The 18,114-nt window shown below is 45.4% G+C and overlaps 1 protein-coding gene across 1 annotated transcript; it reads left to right on the forward strand.

Annotated features, from left to right (window-relative positions):
- Positions 1 to 861: 861 nt before the first annotated feature.
- ssh1b (slingshot protein phosphatase 1b) lies at positions 862 to 12,174 on the forward strand (the record flags this gene model as incomplete). Its single annotated transcript, XM_079289236.1, has 15 exons — positions 862 to 957; positions 2,443 to 2,480; positions 5,283 to 5,383; positions 6,340 to 6,404; positions 6,657 to 6,778; positions 6,876 to 6,944; positions 7,438 to 7,503; positions 8,147 to 8,341; positions 8,750 to 8,843; positions 9,011 to 9,139; positions 9,323 to 9,369; positions 9,770 to 9,916; positions 10,359 to 10,559; positions 10,781 to 11,423; positions 11,539 to 12,174. Exons 1-15 carry the CDS (start codon positions 877 to 879, stop codon positions 12,172 to 12,174), a joined length of 2,634 nt encoding a protein of 877 aa, XP_079145362.1. The 5' UTR covers positions 862 to 876.
- Positions 12,175 to 18,114: the final 5,940 nt, after the last annotated feature.

Consider the following 18,114-nt stretch of genomic DNA (forward strand, 5'->3'; position numbering starts at 1 on the left):
TAAGCCTGCCTCTTTGCTAATTAAAGATGTTCAATATTCCTTGGACTCTGTTTTATTTTGTCAGTGAAGAAAATATGCATTGTCTATTCATCGATAAGTGAATCAGCAGAAAACGAATCTGCAATTATGATAAAATACAGACATTGTCAAATGTAAGAATTCGTCCGTTTCCTTGTTTACACATTATAGTACCGGTAAATAGTTTTCAATTTGGGACTTTTGGTCAAACAAAACGCATTTGGTGACATCACATCTGACTCAAGGAGATCGTGACGGTCACATGTTTTGACTGTTTACTGATGTCGACCAAACAATGTAACGAGCAGATGAATCGATCATGAAAATACTCGCTGCTTGGTGCCCTCCTTTAGGTCAAGCTCACTGCGTTTCATAACACGAGCAGAATATTATTTCATCATTTGTATTTGGGAGTTCCTAGTCTGGCCAGTCCACCTTGACAACATTGGCCCAATGACAGCGCGCACGCGAACTAGGCCAGCCAATCACAGGCGCCCGGCGAAGCTTGCATGTCATTTCTGCTCCGCTTGCAACCTGCACCGTGTTTTGTTTTGTCTGTCTACGCAGCAGTGATGAAACCGCGGGGTCCGCTGCTGGCTCGGTACAAACGGCGGAAATCTCTCATGACTTCCCGCTCATGAGGTCTCCGGTAACCGCAGAGGACGCACGGAGCAGGACCGAACGGGAGCACCGCCGGGGCTCTGGAGTGCGGAGGTGCTGCTGGATGAGAGTCTGACTAGGCATTTTCTCCCCGGTGACAGAGACAATCTCAGCGGCGCATCTTCCCACGTCCTCCTCCCCTCCCCTCCCTTCTCCTCCTCCTCCTCCGCTGCCCTCCAAGGCTGCAGCCCACCGACCATGGCCCTGGTGACTCTGCAGCGCTCTCCCACCCCCAGTGCAGCATCCTCGGCCAGCACGACGAACAGCAGTGCGGGGGAGGTAAGTGGAAAAGCCGGGGCTCGGTCTTTGTGTACGAGGAAACGCTGAGAAGGCGCCTGCAGGAGAGCCTCTATCAACCCAGGCGGTGTGGTGTTCAATATCCCACAGGAAGGCTTAGCCATCCTTTCGTCATTGCTGTGTGTGTGTGTGTGTGTGTTACAAACTTGATTTATTGTTGCATTGTTTGCAGCAGAGAGTTGTTTGTGGCTACTGTGGCAGCGGATTTGTAAACAGAATCCTGCAGCGGGGGAGGGGGAGGCTGCTGGGTTTAGCTGTCAGAACAAAGTGGTCATTTTGCTGCTGCACAAACAGTTGCTGCGTTGCGCTCAGGTTGTTCTCCCTCCTTGTTATTGGCCTTTTTATGTAGTAATGCAGCCCCAATGTTGGGGTGGAGGCTTTAAAGGGGAATGACGATCCATTATGATCAGCGTGTGTGTGCCCCAGGACACTTTACTCAAGTGTTCGTGAACTTGCAAAAAAAAAGAAAAAGAGAAGCACTTAATGAGTGCTGCCACTGAGGTGGTACAATCAAGTGATGTTAGATGTATGCAACACCCCACGCAAACATCTTACTAGCCTGTATTCAGTGTTTTTTTTTTGTCACAATTCAAAAAGAGAGTGTGTCATTTTCTATCAGCTCCTGACAAACAAGAAGTAACATTGACTATGAGGAGTTTGAGGCTGTGAATCAGACATTGAATCCCATATGGAACACCTAATCTTAGCTGCAAACACGTTCAAATGTGGAGCGGTGCCAGATTTGAAATCATAACACCAGGGTTAGTGCTCCAGTTTTCTCGCTTTTAGGAGAGTGGATTATGTGCTCTTGGTAGGCTGACTGAGCCGGGACACAAAAACAAGCGGGACATTCGTCCTCTGATGAGGAGTTGGGTTTTTAACCTCACTTTCTGCATTACGACTCACTATTCGGCAAGAGTCAGACAGCAGGAAGGAGAAGTGGACGGGTGTGATGTTTGAAGGCCTCCTAATGACTCTACTGTTGTCTTTATAGCAGACGAGATCACAACACTGACAGGACAGGACCAGCAGTAGGCGCTGGCATGCTTCATTCCTATCCTCAACATCCATTTGTGCTACCGTACCACCTCACACCTTTTTAAAGATTTAAAATCATTAATGTACCAAGGTCCAGTCCGTTCCCGCCCATGTGGCTCTGCAGCTCGGGTCGCTCACTTATATACAGCGAACAAATGATGCATCGTACTCGCAACGAGTGTCGGCCTCCAGGTGACCCAAACAACAGTTCCATCTGCTCGGTGCAGTACCGGTAGTCTCTGCTCACTCATCCGGTCTGGAGCAACTCTCCAGTTCTGCTGCATACTACATTCACAACGATGGCTGTTTTTTTTTTTTAAGAAGAAAATATAAATCCTCTCCTCAGTGTTTGCGCGACATTCATCTGACACTGCCGTTACACGTCGTCGTGCTGTTGCCGTCTTTAAATCCTCTGTTTTTGTCTTTCAGGACTGTGGAAGTGATGATGAGCGGAAAAATAATCAGAGGTAAGGATCTCTACCGTTTAACAAGTCATGTGTTGGAAAGTTGTTGCAGGATTTGAAACGCATCTACAAAGAGATGTAAAATTATTGTGCTTCTGATTTGTGGAATGTATTTTGTATCCAAGGGGAGAGACCAGCAGACGGGGGTGTGTCGAGCTGTCATTTTCACTCTACGATTGTATTTGAGACGGTTGACGGACAACTGGTTTAAACAAGTCATCTTCACAACACCGTTATCTCTCCTATTCGAACATTTCAGGCTCAAACAGTTCAAGCTGCAATCCAGATTTACTTGGAAACCTGGAAGTAAACAGAACAGATACATGTGCTGAGTTAATAAAAGGATGACATCAGGGTGTGTGTGTGTGTGTGTCATCATGGTAAGATCAAGTCTTTAAGACAACCTACTGTAGCAGGAACTACTGCAGAAGCGTTTTTCAGTACTTTGCCAGGTGTTTATCTTTCTGTCTGTGGACAGATTTTGTCAGCGTTATAGCGTCACAACTGTGCAAGATGCTGTCATGAGGGAAGGTGTAGTTCGTCCCCCACTTTACGCCGGAATTGGTGTCACGGCTGTTGTGATGGTCTCTAGTTTGGTCATGTTTCCACCAAATGCATGTTGCACAATTGACTCTATAATGGATGTAATGGTTCTTAAACTGGTAGAAGGGTTTAAACACACAAATTGGGAAAGACGGTCACACGTCAAATGACCAACTGTATGGAATGAATCGTCAAAGCAGCGTGATGGTGATTATTAACAGCTACTCTGACAGGCGACGAGCTGCTTGTCTTGTCCTCGGTCCTGAAGATACCGGAGCATCAGTGTGTTTTCTGTAATGGCCCTCAGCTTCTCGCTGTTCAGGAGGAAAAACCTGCTGGAAGTACAGTTGATTTAAAAATGTTTCCTCAGTTACATAACGGAGAGCACTTTTTGTTCCTGCTCGTCCACAAAGCTTTTCTTTAATCAACCCAACGTCACACAAGTCCAAATCTGTGTCAGTGAAGCTTTGGCACAGACTCTGTCTTTGTACTCACTGTGTGTGTGTGTGTGTGTGTGTGTGGGTTTCATTCGAAACAGTCATGTCATGCCTCGTCTGGAGTGTCTGCATGAGTAACCCGTTTCTGTGGCTCAGCAATTCATCAGCGCAGAGTCTTCATTTAGAATTCGGCATGACAGACTTCAGATTGACGCCAAGCAACGTTGCCGGTGCTTCGCAGCGCTTGCATGAATGATGGCATTGTGGCGTAGGGTGCTGCTGTGAAGAGGAGATGGTGAACAGAGACGAGGAGACTTGAGGACCGAGAAAGCTGTGGGAGGCGGAAAGAGGAAGGACTTGCCAGACCAGGACCACGGGGAGAGAAGTTAAACTGCTAGTTTCTGAGGCTGCCGTCTCCTCCCAACAGGAATACGCAGGTGTAGACGATAGATGGGAGGAAGTTAATAAGAGGAGACTGGATTTCTTCTTTTTTTTTCTGAGGAGACTTGATAGTTCACTAACTGCTAGCAGGATGCATCTGGTTGTGAAACCGCCACACAAAGCCCTGCTCACCGTGCTGCCTCACTTTGTGGAGGAAGCTGCTCTGACTCGGAGGGAGATCTGTCGCATGTAAGTTCTCACAGCGACACAAACAAAAAGCCGACAGCAGACTTGACAGTGAAAATGTATTGGGGTAAGTCGACGCTTACTGGCAGTTTGGGATGTTTAGAGTTGGCGGTCAAAGTTTGTTCGTGTAGTGCAGTTAATAGTATTGAAAAGATTAAAAACGATTATGTCTGTGTATTTAGTTTAATTTAGCAGTCATCCACATTTAAAAGTTTTTAGATCAGAAAAAGTCTTCTTTGTTGGAGCTTTGTGAAGAGTTTGAAGTTGTTACTTTGAAATCAACAAACCTTTCTCAAGTGTAGCGTACATTTGTTCAGCGTAATTGATTCACATCACGTCCTGTGATTCTTTTGCCGTTGTCTCTAAGTCTTATGTGTTCTACGTACAATTGAAAATACCTCGTGATACCACGTAGCAGGGGAGCTGAAACAAAAGGCCTTGTGATGGTCCCACTCAGTCATACCAGGCTCTGTCTGTGTGTGTGTGTGTGTGTGTGTGTGTGTGTGTGTTGGTTGAGCAGGGGTATGAGACTGCGGTTAAACAAAGCTGCACTCTGTTCTGTGTGAGAAAAGACGCTGAAGCTCTCCTCCTGCTTCACTGCAGCCCTCGTAACAAAAGGCATGACCCCACAAGTCCCGCATCCAGCACAGGTCCGACGGGAGAGGAAGTCTCGATTGTCCGAGCACATTTGGATCGTCGCGGTGTGCCGCTTGATTCAGCGTAGGTCAGCAGACCCACGCAGGGAGGCGTCTGTTAATCATGCTATAAAAACACAGGGCTGTAAAAGTCACCGCATCAGAACTCTGCTGACTTTCAGCCGCTGATGAGCCCTCTGTCCTGCTCGCCGAGCCGGCGAGGACTTAATAAGTATGCAGCCTACACCTGAGTGCTCACTGTGCGTACGGGATCCACACTGCAGACATGTCTTTTTGTTTCACGATCATTTCTTTGCTTTTTATTGGAGCAGCTGGTGAATGACAGGAAAGAGGGGATGACAGTAAATCCTTACCTCACTTGGGTTTGACTCGTTGGGTTAGAACGACGCACAGGGAAGAGTGGTTCAACTGGTAGAACATTATCAACCATTTTCATCTTCTCAAAGTGTCGACGCTGTACTGTAAAAAAATAAGTTCTTTGATGGCAATTGAGTTGAGATTTCAGTCGCCCTCAATGTATTTTCCACGTCTGCCTTTTCCAGCCTCAGCGAGAGCTTCTTCATGGTCAAAGGAGCCGCCCTCTTTCTGCAGCAGGGCGGCAGCGCACAAGGACCAAAGACCCCGAGCCACCACAAACACGCAGGTAGGAGCAAACTCGCACTGAAGAAGCTCCTGTTTCTCCCACAAATGAGCTCCAGACAAAAAGGAAAACTGTGTTTGCTGAGGTGTGTTTTTCTCTCTGTGGGTTTGTCTGTGTTTATTCTAAACTATGGTCCGACCTGAGGTGACCTGAGGCCGTTTAGCACAAGGGATGCCCACAAATCAGTTCAAACAAGATCAATCAGTCGGCTTCAAGTTATTTTAAAGCAATACACAGACGGTGTCTGTTCTTTAACTTTTTGAATTCTGGGCACTTGACATTATTTCTTACAGAATCATGCTGTCGATGTTTGTCTGCACATCAAAGTGATGCTAAAATGCAGCACGATCTAAAAATAAAAGCTCTTTCATAGACGCTCACTGTTTACAAGTTTCTAATGTGACGTCCTTGTTGAGCCTTGTGTCATTTGAGGACAAAGGCGGGAGAAGACAGAAGTCTGTTTTGCAGGTGACTCTGGTGTTTACTCGCTAACACTTTAGCTTAGCACAGCTGGAAGGTCGCAGGGTTTACATTTGTCTTCATTGAGAGAAATCTGCGAGCATTTTTCCTCCCACTGGAGATGAAAACCCCCCAAATGAATGTACAATAGAAGAAGCTGAATGATCAGTTTGTACTTGACCTTTTTAGTTTTTTGTTAGAAATTCCCCAGAGTGTCTCTGCAGTGAAGCCTGTCATTGATTTTTAAAGTGTGCGGCGTTTTCTCTCTGTTGTTAACTCTGAACTTGGTCATATTTTTCAGCTTATTGAAGGCCGTTTTAGTTTCTTACTGAAGGGGTGACGGAATCATTTTCAAGTCCAGTGTCCAGTTTGGACATCCAGACTGTGACGGTGACCTTAACTCGTCGAATCAAACATGAGAACGCGCTGAACTGAACTCTGCTTCTCGTTGTACTCTCACTCAGTTTCCTACTAAGTCTCAACGCGTGTTTCACTTGCAGGTGATTTACCTCAACACCTGCAGGTCATGTTTAAGAACCTCCGGTCTGAAGATCGCATTAAGCTGGTCAGTACGATACTCAACATACACGCACACACACACACACACACACACACACACACACACACTCACATTTCTTTCTTTTTTGGATCGATTTGTTTGAGTGCGAGCTGTACACTTGAAGCTGTTACAGCACTAGTGTTAAATCCTCTTACTCATTGTGTTGTTTACTCAGGTTTGTTGTTTTTCATGCAGTTTTTGCACAGTAATTCCATGACCCCACCAGTAAATCTTGCATGCTCTCCTTCTGTTCCACAGGCCGTACGGTTAGAGAGCAGCTGGTCAGACCGGGTGCGCTACATGGTCGTCATCTACACCAACGGCCATCAAGATACGGAGGAAAACATCGTCCTGGGGATGGACTTCACAGACAAGGACAGGTAATGAATCTCTCTGCTGGCTCACGTTTTACTGCCGTTTTATCTGATTTTTATTAGATCTGTTCAAATGTTATTCTGAAATCTTTGTGCTCTACAGTAAAAACTGCTCTATTGGGATGGTGCTGCCACTGTGGAGCGATTCCAACATACATTTAGATGGAGATGGGTAAGTGTCAGTTTGTCCTTTTCATAAAAGGTGGAATGCGTCAATCAGCTGGTTGAATATTTCTGCTGATATTGAGGTGGGCTTCCAGCTGCACGCTTTTGTTCTTCTCTGCCTGTTAGGTGTTTCTGCCCACCAGTGGCAGAGGAGTGAAGTGTGTGTGTGTGTGTGTGTGTGTGTGTGTGTGTGTGTGTGTGTGTGTGTGTGTGTGTGTGTGTGTGTGTGTGTGTGTGTGTGTGTGTGTGTGTGTGTGTGTGTGTGTGTGTGTGTGTGTGTGTGTGTGTGTGTGTGTGTGTGTGTGTGTGAGAGGGGGAACGGTTCTTGCTGACCTGTTAACATTGTGTCTGTATGCTGGAGGAATGTTCCACCGGTCGGTGTCCTGAATAGTCTCCATGAACGAGCCGTGTGCAGTCTGTGTTTACATCCCCCCCGACCGCTCTCTGCATCTCCACCCAAAACGTAAACTGATCTTCCCTCTCCTCCTCTTCCTCACCAGAGGCTTCAGCGTGAACACGGCAGGGCGATCACATGTCTTCAAGCCTGTATCCGTGCAGGCCATGTGGTGAGTGAGTCCTTCGTGTTTACCTGGGATTACCGGCGCGTGGACACGAGGGAAACGGGCGTTGGCCATGCTGGATAATTGTTGTTGTGGACTCTCACATTGGGTAGATGGAAACATGTGTACCAGACCTCAAGGCATGATTTTGTGTGCCAGTTTTTATGCCTGTGTGCAGTGTAAAGGCACCGAAAAGCTGAGGGTGAGATTAGCCTAGTTAGCTCAATTAAAAAGGAAATAAATAACTGTTAGACTTTGTCCAACATTGAGGCTTTGCACTCGTCACCAGTAACATAAATGAACATAGTTACAAACTGCCATCAGTTATGTCATACCAATCACACCCATTTATAGAAAGATACACATAAAACATAAGAGATGTGTTAGATTATTGTTTGGTTCTACTATTTCTGTCAGAAAACTATAGAACACTATCGAGCATTTGACTATAATTTCCCAATGTGCTCAACACTGTGATGACTCACCTGGTCCAGCGCGACACGACTGTCATCGCAGTTTGTTCAAAAACTTCTAGCTCGATCCATGTGCCACCTGCCGGTCACTTATCAGAACGACCAATGAACGAGTCTGCCGCTGTCTTATTTGCCCTGATTTGTGATAATGAAGTTATTGCGCCGTGTTTCCGCAGGTCTGCCCTGCAGGTCCTCCACAAGGCGTGCGAGGTGTCGCGCCGCTTCAACTACTTCCAAGGGGGCATTGCTCTCACGTGGATGGCCTTCTATGAGAGCTGCATCACCTCGGAGCAGAGCTGCGTCAATGAGTGGAATGCTATGACCGACCTGGAGACCACCCGGCCCGACTCGCCCACCATGTTCGTCGAACGGTGAGACCCCCGCAGGCTGCTCCATGCAACATAACAGTTTACGTTATGAGAACATTTTCCATCCCAGTTTAACGTGATGTGAAACAGAGTACCTCCATATTTGAGAAGCAGAATTACTTTAAGGATTAATCCATCATCAGAATAGTTGACGTCTATTTTTCTGTCGACCGACTCAATTAGACGACTCATTGTAACGGCTCTACTCGTGGCCAAACAGACCAATTGCTGCTGATTTTGTAACATGCATGGTGTGTGTGTGTGTATTGTGTCTTTAGTCATGGAATGGATTTTTAATGCTTTGGACACCAGCTGTTGTCTCTTTTGTCTTCAGCTTGGGGAACATGTTACACTGTTGTGCTCATTTCCATTCAGACAGCAACACTGATGTATTGACTCATTATGTTGCAGGCCAACTGAGCGAGAGAGGACAGAGTGTCTCATTAAAGCCAAGCTACGCAGCATCATGACGTATCAAGACCTGGAGAACATCACCTCGAAGGAGGTATGTGGCACATCGACGATGTGTGCGATGGGTCCAGATCTCTCTATAATACTGTACTTAAAGGTTTCAGAAAGAAGACACATCTGATTTTCATGTTTTATTAACGTAGCGTTCATTAGCTGTACACTGTTTTAGGAAAGTGCTTCTTCTTCAATCCTCATCCACAGATCCGTAACAAGCTGGAGCAGCATATGAGTTGTAACCTCACAGAGTACAAAGAGTTCATAGACAACGAGATGCTTTTCATCCTGGGTCAGATGGACAAGCCCACACTCATCCTTGACCATGTGTACTTGGTGAGAACTTCATTTTTGCATTTTGATTTATTTCTTTTATTCTACCGTGAACTGTTTTTGTATAATATTTTCTTAACATTTACACCGCGCTGATACCAACTTACTGTCACACTGTGGTTTATACTTGCCTCAGTAAACTTAAGCAATTATCCATTCTAAGTTTCCGTCTTTTTGCCTCTGTAGGGCTCCGAGTGGAACGCATCCAACCTGGAAGAACTACGTGACTGCGGGTGAGCTGATAGTGTGCACACCATGCAATCCTGATTTAATCCTACACCTTTTTTTATTCTTATAAAGAAGTAAATAAGCTATACATGTATAATTTTACCTGAAAGTTAATAATTGTGAGGCGAATTGTAAAATGATACCACGTTAATCTGATTAAAACACAGGCACATGACTCTGCATGACTTTCAGTTGTTATTTAGTCAGTGCAGCAGTGTTAAAGAGCATTTTTTAAATTTCCGCTTCGTCATGAAGTCGGTGTGGATGTACTTTTTCTAGTCGGAGGTCAGACATCTTCTGTTCCGAGTTGTCTTGAACACAGCGTCAGTCTGATTCCACATGTCCTGAGTAACTGTTAAACTAAACAGTAGTGTGACGACTAACATGTCATTGTTCTGGTTGCAGAGTGGGTTTCATCCTGAATGTTACCAGAGAGATCGACAACTTCTTCCCGGGGATGTTTTCTTATCACAACATCCGCGTATACGATGAGGATGCTACCGACCTGCTGGCCCATTGGAACGACACCTACAACTTCCTCGTCAAAGCCAAGTAAAGACCGTACATATTAAGATGCAGCAGTGGGCTGGGAAGAGCTGTGCAGATCATAAACTGTAAAACCAGATTGTTCTCCAAGAATTGTGGAAACGGCAGTCTAACAGAACTGTGTCCCCACAGCCCTTTGGTATTCACAGAAGTGGCTTGAAGGCATCATTTTTAAGTCGTTACAGTTTGACTGGCTCACATCGTGTATTCTACTTCAGTCCTGGGGCGGTGACCCCACAGGACGCATATTTCTCCCGCCCAAATGCATGACACAGCTGTGAGTAACGTAGCCGGAGAGAACTGAAATGGTGCAATGGTGGAGTGCGCCTCGTGAAAACCATCGAAACCAAACACAAACTGATTTAACTGAATACTTTTAACGGCTACTACACCGTCCCAACTCTCACCAACTAGATCCATATCAACTTAATTATTTTCTGTCCACCAGGAAGAACAACTCCAAGTGCCTGGTGCACTGTAAGATGGGGGTGAGCCGGTCTGCCTCGACAGTTATTGCCTATGCAATGAAGGAGTACGGCTGGTCTCTGGAGAAAGCCTACAACTTTGTCAAGCAGAAGCGGAGTATAGCTCAGCCGAACGCTGGTTTCATGAGACAGCTGGCAGAGTACGAGGGAATCCTGGACGCAAGGTAAGCGGCTCTACAGTTTCACTCGGGTTTGCACTTCGCTGCAGTCACCTGGGTGGTTTTCTTTTTTTACTCCAGTGCGGCCAGATACCTCACGTACGCATACCATGAAGCTAATAGCCATTACACACATCCTGCTGGTATTACAACTATGATGGTGATTTGCTTTGTGAAGCTTTCTGTTTTTTCCTCGCATGTAAACAAAAGCATATTTGCCTTCACAGTAAACATCGCCACAACAAGCTGTGGAGGCCTGAAAGCGATAAGGAGGGATCAGATGATTTGCAAGCCTCTGGCCACTGTACTGGTGGGGAGGAGACGCCAGTGCTCAGAGGGGAAGAAGCCCTGGGAGGCTGCGGGGCCTCTCCGTGCAGGGTTATGGGTCTGGAGATGGAGCCCCTTGACTCTCTTAACTATAACTATTACTTCAGACGCTTGTCAGACTCTGCATTAGACAGTGAGCCCTCCACTCCAGTGCGGGGCCCCCCTCTGGTAGGTCTGGAAAGAGTTTTCATCGAGATAGAAGACGTGGAGAGGGATGCCCTATTGGAGGACGAGGGTTTCCCCATGGCCCATTTAGCCCTGCCTGGCGAGGGCACGGCAGCTCAGACGTGCGGCCGCCTCGACCCCCTGGAGGACATGAGACTGAGGCTGGAGATCAGTACTTTGGAGGAGGAGGACGAGGAGGAGGCCAAGAAAGAGGAAGCTGAGATGGCGGCCCTGGCTCAGACACCTGGAAATTCCGATGGGAAGAGGCCAGGGGAGGATGCTGAGAGGACGGAGGAGAGCCGGTTAGGCCTGGCCAACCTGAACACCAACAACAGCAACCGCCTGGCTGCCAAGCGCAGCTGCCCTGCAGCTTTTGACGTGAGTTAAGAAAATATCGCTTTTTAAAATTGTTTTAAAAAAAAAGATTTCATATTAATTTAAATATTCTGCATGCCACTGACCATATACTGTGTTTGTATGTTACTCCATTTAGGACAGTGGTAGCACAGGAAACCCTTTAAAAGTGAAGCCCTCGTATCAGTCCTGTAAATACTGCCTCCGTCTACCACAAGTGCGGCGCTGTGACCGTCCAGCAGGAGGCCGTTCTCACCGCCTTAACCCCTCCCGCCACTGCACTATCCCCACCATATGCATAGATCCGCCCGGGACCAATTTTGCCTCCGCCCCAATTCTGCAGTCTCTGCAAGCCCCTGTTGTTGTCCCACCCAACTTGATCCAGCCCTCCAGTCATGTGTACCGCTGCTCCACCTGCACCCCCGGTGTCCCACTAACCAACCGCCCCAAACCGGTCTCACCCATGAGCTGCGAGGAGACTCCTCCTGGCCGCAGCTCGGTGGACACCGAGGACATGGACGAACCGCAGGGGGACGACATGGGGGAAGGACTATCAAGGGATGGTACGGGGGCCATCAGAGTGGCTCCCGCTGAATGTTTAGAACTACGACCTGGTGGTGCCGTGGAGCTCCAGCAGCAGGCTCTGGCCCAGCTGCAAATGCCGGGACTGGGGTTAGAATTTGGTCTGGAACTGATGCGACAGAGGGCGGAGCAGCTCGAGAAGCTGCCAAGCTTGGCCATGGAGGGCCAGCTCCCGGTGGGGCCCCTGCCTTAATACAGTAACCCTTACATGGATGAGATGGAGGAGGAGGTTGGCCACTGCCTTCAGCGGGAACCCTGTGACGGCTGTGGGCCTTTTTTTAGATGACTACCGCTGTGGTGTCGTACCAGAAACGAAGCTCTGCTTTGACCTGAACTGTCATGTCCTGGCCTCATAGCTGCACTGTCACAAGCTGCAAACAAGCCCTCGCTGTATTTCCAGAGAGTGTCCTGTCATTGTCTACTGGCACTAAGATCCAGATGAGGCTGGTTGTTTTGGACCATTCGCTGAAGGCTTGAGTGCTTCTGGCCAGGTAAGGACTGAAGACTGTGTCCTTCCACTTGTCCCTCAGACCGGATGGAGGCTCACCTGGTCTCTTCTGAGCCTGCTGGCCCCACACCACACACAGGATCATCACACCTCCCCACAGCCCAGTGGAGATGAGCGTTATGCTGCTGTATTTACACTCAGAAAGACAGGTTTGGCATATTCCAGAGACGGCAGCGGCGGCGGTTGTTTGTTTCTAACTCCTCAGAAAGCTATAACGAGCACTTTGGTGTCGATGGAAAGAAAAATACCTGAAGTTACCCGCTTCTTTCAGTGTACTGTATGTTCTTCAATCCAACTCATCAACGGCATTCATGAAGGAGCTCGATGAATGTTTGCAGTTGCCCCGTTTTGATTGCGTTCAGCATCTCCTCATGTTACCGCTGATAGCCGAATCCACTCTTACGTTCCCTGCTGCAGCTGCTTTTGCGTCAAAGAAAGGGCATTTCATGTGGAAGCATAATCATTTTTGAGAAAAGGATGTGAGCCTTTTTATGCCTCTTTGTAAGGTGTTGTACCTCGGACCACAAGCATCTCGAACTGTTCTGGTCAAAGACTCTTTTGTTGTCTCTGCACAGTGGCTGGTTCACCCTGACCTCCTCCATTAAAGTCAATGTAATCGTGTACTTAGAGCACTCACTTTAGCCCCACGCATGACTTTGCAGTATTACAAAACATATTGTCGACACACTTGGGCAGAAAACATATCATTTTAGGACTGAAATGCATTCAGATTTGTCATTATTCAGTTTTAAGTGACAACAATCATGTGTTGGATCATGAATTGTTTAAAGGGAACCTAACCCCGTCGTCTTATGCCTGGAAGAAGAAAGAGACTGAAGAAATACTTTCAGTTGTTGGGAGACTCAGTCGGGAAACATTCAGGAGCTCAAACGTGATTTTTATTCTCCACTCTTGGTCTGATCGCTTCCTGATGTAACCAAAGCCATATGATTTTTGCCCGGGACGGTAAATCCCCGTCATGGTTTAAATTCTTCTTTTACTTTCTTACCGAGTCTGCATCCGGGTCCTCCTTTATCTCAGGAGGCTCCCAGGCAAACGCGCCTCGCTCGGCTAACTTTCCCATCACCTTTCCCTAAACCCAACAAACATCTGCGAAGACGCACCAATCATGTATAGATTTAGCACTTGAGCACAACTTTAGTATCCATTCACACAGTGCACACATCTCAGATCTGTAGCCACGTTTAATCAAATTCATTTGAGAACACGAAAGCAGAAATCAGACCAGATCCATTCTTTACTCATCATTCATTTGATCTAATCACTATTATTTTATTATTATTGTTATTAGAATTCTGACTTTGACGTGACCAAATAAAATATTTCTATTTACAGTGTGACAATTTGAAATTGTGATCTGAAGTTACAATACCAGAATTTCCTTTTATTTTAAATACAGATCTGGTCGCAGGTCTGTCATCTCTTCAAGTCTTTTCCTCATTTAGTCCATTCCGTACACGTCGAGACAGCTTGAGGCACGTTTGTGTTCAAAGTGTGCCACCAAGCCAAAGTTGCTGTGCCGTGGGGTGTTGCTCTACAAGTTGCTGTTCTGTTTGGCTGATGTTGTGTTTTGGCACGCTGGGTGTGCTAGAATGGAACTGACAGACGCCTGTTTGTATGCAGGAAAAAGCACATACGAGTGTTGATTACTGTTTAAAGATCTGAGTGCTTCAGGAGAAATGAAAACTGTGCAAAGAATGAATGCGAGTTATTTCAATCATCTTTTAACCATGGGGTTATTGTGTTTTTATTTTTTCAACATTTCTTTGGTTAGATCAGTAGAAACTTCCGTGCATCCTCTGTTTCTTCTCCTCCCTTAACTGGACCCCAGAGAGCTGCAGGTTTGCTCCACTAGTTCGATTTAAAGAATTTGGTTTTTTGCCTTAAAACTGTTATTTTCCCCCACGTGAGAGCATGATGTAACGTAAGGCACTGAAACATCTGTTGCCAGCATTTCATACCGCAAACATCTGTAAAAGAAGAATTAAGAAATGTTACAAAGTGGCAACTTGGAGATTGGTATCTTGTCACCTAACTCAAGAAAACAAATAAGCGTGTTTCCCAAAATGTTCTCTTCCTTTTTTAATGTATTATTAATACGATTCTAATTTCAGCCAGCTGTTCTCGGTGTGTTGACGAGTGAGCCTGAATCCATTGTGAGCACTAAATCCTTCTGTTTGCGTTCCCAGACCACAGCACTGAGTTGGGTTGTTCGCTTCATGTTTTGAATTTGTGTTTGTATTTAAGTGCCTTAACCTTGGCCTTAGCTCCATCATAAAGCATCACAGGCGTTGCAAGAGTTTCTGTGAGTGTGTTGATGGTCTGGCTTTTTGTACATTACCGGTACTCACTCCCAATAATAACCATGCTCCCTGCAATGTATAACTCGGCACAAAATAATAATGTATGCAAACACACACACAAGCTCATGCACAGCAGCCTCCTCCACCCCCCCCCCCCCCCCCCCCGAACACACGCATACTTGATGGACTTCCATTTATTAATAGCCTATAATAATATTGTATTTGTTTGATATTGTTGAAACTTGTGGTACACTGTACTGGTTCAAAAGCTGGCTGAGGAACCTTACTTGCTGGAATGAGAACTATCATTTACATTAAAAACATTATAGAAAGGATGGATTTAAGTCTTTGAAATTTACCAGTCTGTATATATTTTTCAATTTGCTATAAGTACATTAGCTTGCAGATGTGGTCAATATTAAGAAAAGCACTGATAATGCTACTGTGTATTGAGAAGTACTCATAATTAAGTTCTCGTGTTTGTACCACAGCAAAAAAAAAAAGGACTTGATTTAGGCAAATGTCTTCAGGCTCCATTAAAAATGGCAACAATTGAATTTTTTTATTGCATTATTCCCAGGCAGCAGGCATCACACTGACAATCCTACTTAAGAGCCAGACGTTGAGGACTTTGTGTGGAAGGATATTAAGACATATTGCAATTCAAAAGGGGGATCCAGGCATTTATAGTGTATTTATAGAGCACAAGTCTGCCCCAAAGCATGCGAGGTTGAGACGAGTGGACAACGTAGAAAACCATAAACCTTCCTGGGAGTACGATTTTGTTACGTTTATTGTTTTTCGTTCACTTTTGTGTACTGTACTGTACATTGCCAATGTTCATGTGTAATGCACTTTTTTTTTTTCTTCTTTTTTTTTTACATTTTGTTAAAATGATGTCCAGTCTCATGTTTATCATGGAAATAAACCATTTCCTCTGCATAATCTATTCATTCAGTGAAGTTGATCTGCTGTGCTTGCAGCTCACCACACTGTTTTCATTGTGTTTACACATTTTGGTGGAGAAAAGAAAAAATTCGACTTTCCCCGCAGAATCGCAAAACTTTTACAACTTTGTCGTAAACCTTCATTGCAATACATTGTACATCTATAATCATATGTTCACCTCTTTCTGCCTCCTGGCCTTTGCCTGCTCTTAAATGGGCAGAGAGCTATCTTATTGAATTAGTCAAATGAAGTCAGTGTGACATCATGGGGCAGGTGACGGCTGAAGAAGAAGATCTCCCCAAAAGACGAAAGTCCTACAGGACGACGGGCAGGCAGAGCATCAGTCTCCGTGAGTATTTACCTACAATCTGTGATGGTTTTATGTCGGTGTAACTATGCAGTTTATTAGATAACTTGCAAAGCGGTAGACCGTTAAGTTGTTTAAATGGAAGTATTGTCCTAGTAAATGGTCAGTTAACATTTTCTACTTCAACGACAGAAGAATCTTCATTTCGTTGCCTGTATTGTAAATGTTACTGTATGCTCCTGTGGTTATGTAAAAAGCTTATTATGCACCGGTACACGGCAGCACATCTATCGTTTTATGACGTTTGAAGTCCTGCCTTGTAGAATGCTGGAAAACATTTTACTGCCAAACTAGATAATGTGCCTGAAAATGATCCTGCCGTACTGCCTATTTGAATTTGAGCTCATTATATGTACACTCATGCACTTAATGCTCTCAAGGAAGGGCACAGTATTCTGTTGGGGAGAAGAAAAAAAAAATCGACCCGGAGCCCAGGCTAATAGTTTGTGTACTCAAAGTCACAAGTCTCTTATAAGCTTTGTGCATGAGAGACACGGTACTGGGACATGAGAGATACGAGGGAGTTTCACAAGCCAATGTCACAGAAGCCTCCCACTGTTGCCATTACAACACAACTCTGAGGATTGTTGGAGCCACATTATACTAAAAGACCAGAGCTGGAGTTGTTTAAAGAGGAAAGCTCGACTGCAACTAAGGGAAGCAGGTGAGGGACAGTATGCGTCAGCAAATCACCACATCAATATAATTCAGTCCATATGTTAAAGACTCAAAGGGTTCAAAACTGAGCTCTGGATCAACTTCAAACTTCAGTATTTATCAAAACTAGTTCTAGAAATTCTACTCATGTGAATCCATTATGTGGAGCAAATGTTCTGACATTTAGTTTGTCCCCCCACAGCCCAATTTATAATGGATCCACTCCTGCTTCACTTGTTTATCCTCTTTTTTTCCTAACTAGATTTCATGTACTCTCAACATGTGGTGTTCAGATGTTACAGCTGTCTCTATGTTGGTATATTTAAATGAATTAAGCTACTCCACAATCTTTCCACTTTCAAGTACCCTGCGTTGGGAATCACAGGTGTAAACAAGAGGAACCATAATTTATAGTCGAGCTTCAAGGAGGAATAGTTTTATTTACGTTCTGTGGACAAGCACGTTGGTTAAATAGACGGGCTTGAAAGACGTAAAGTGTCACTCGGCGCCTCTCCGGCTTGAAATAGCTTAAGCAGCGGATCACGTGATTGCAGATGCAGGGTGAAGAGGTTCAGTCACCTCTCCTTCCTCACCGCTCAGCCGACGGCGTCAAAGGACATTAGCTCAGCATTTCGTCTGATTCTAAATTATGTTCATGGAAAACATACCTGATGCAACAATACTTCTGCACATTCAGTTGTTTGTGATCTAAAAATACTCCACATGCCACTTTAAAGTCTGTTGAGCTATTTTCCCTTTGCAATAATCTCTCGTCCACCGTCCAACATGTCGGTGGCGGCTAAACTCTGCTCTCAAACAATTCGGATCAGAAGTCAAAGCACTTGTGACTTGAATCACGTAGTCCAGGTGACCTTTCTCTCGACCCCCGTAACCAAAACAACCATAAACATTCAGCTGGTTTGAAGGGAAAGCACAAACAGTCCTTGTCTCCAAACCAGTAATTGACGGTGCATGATGTCCCAACACTGTGCTGCCTCTGGTGGACATGTGTACAGAATCAGTTATTAGACAAGTTATATAAAAATAAGGTTTTGTTATCATTCAAGCCTTGTTAATTTGGTTTCAGAGAGCATCTAAATGATTTATGACTTATGTCTTGGCAGCATTTTATTAGTTCACATTGACCTTGGCACCTGGCAGCTGACCCCTTATCTCACTTGTCTTGTTTCCTTTTTGGCCTCCTGACTCAGTGGCAGCAGTCAGACCAGCTTTAATTATAGCCGCCACAGCATTCCTTTCCTACAGAATAGGGGGAGACAGATAGCGAGGCCATGGAAGGGCACGCATGATCAGAATAGAAGAATATAC

This window comes from Melanostigma gelatinosum, assembly GCF_949748355.1.
Source record: "Melanostigma gelatinosum genome assembly, chromosome: 18".
Lineage (NCBI taxonomy): Eukaryota > Metazoa > Chordata > Actinopteri > Perciformes > Zoarcidae > Melanostigma > Melanostigma gelatinosum.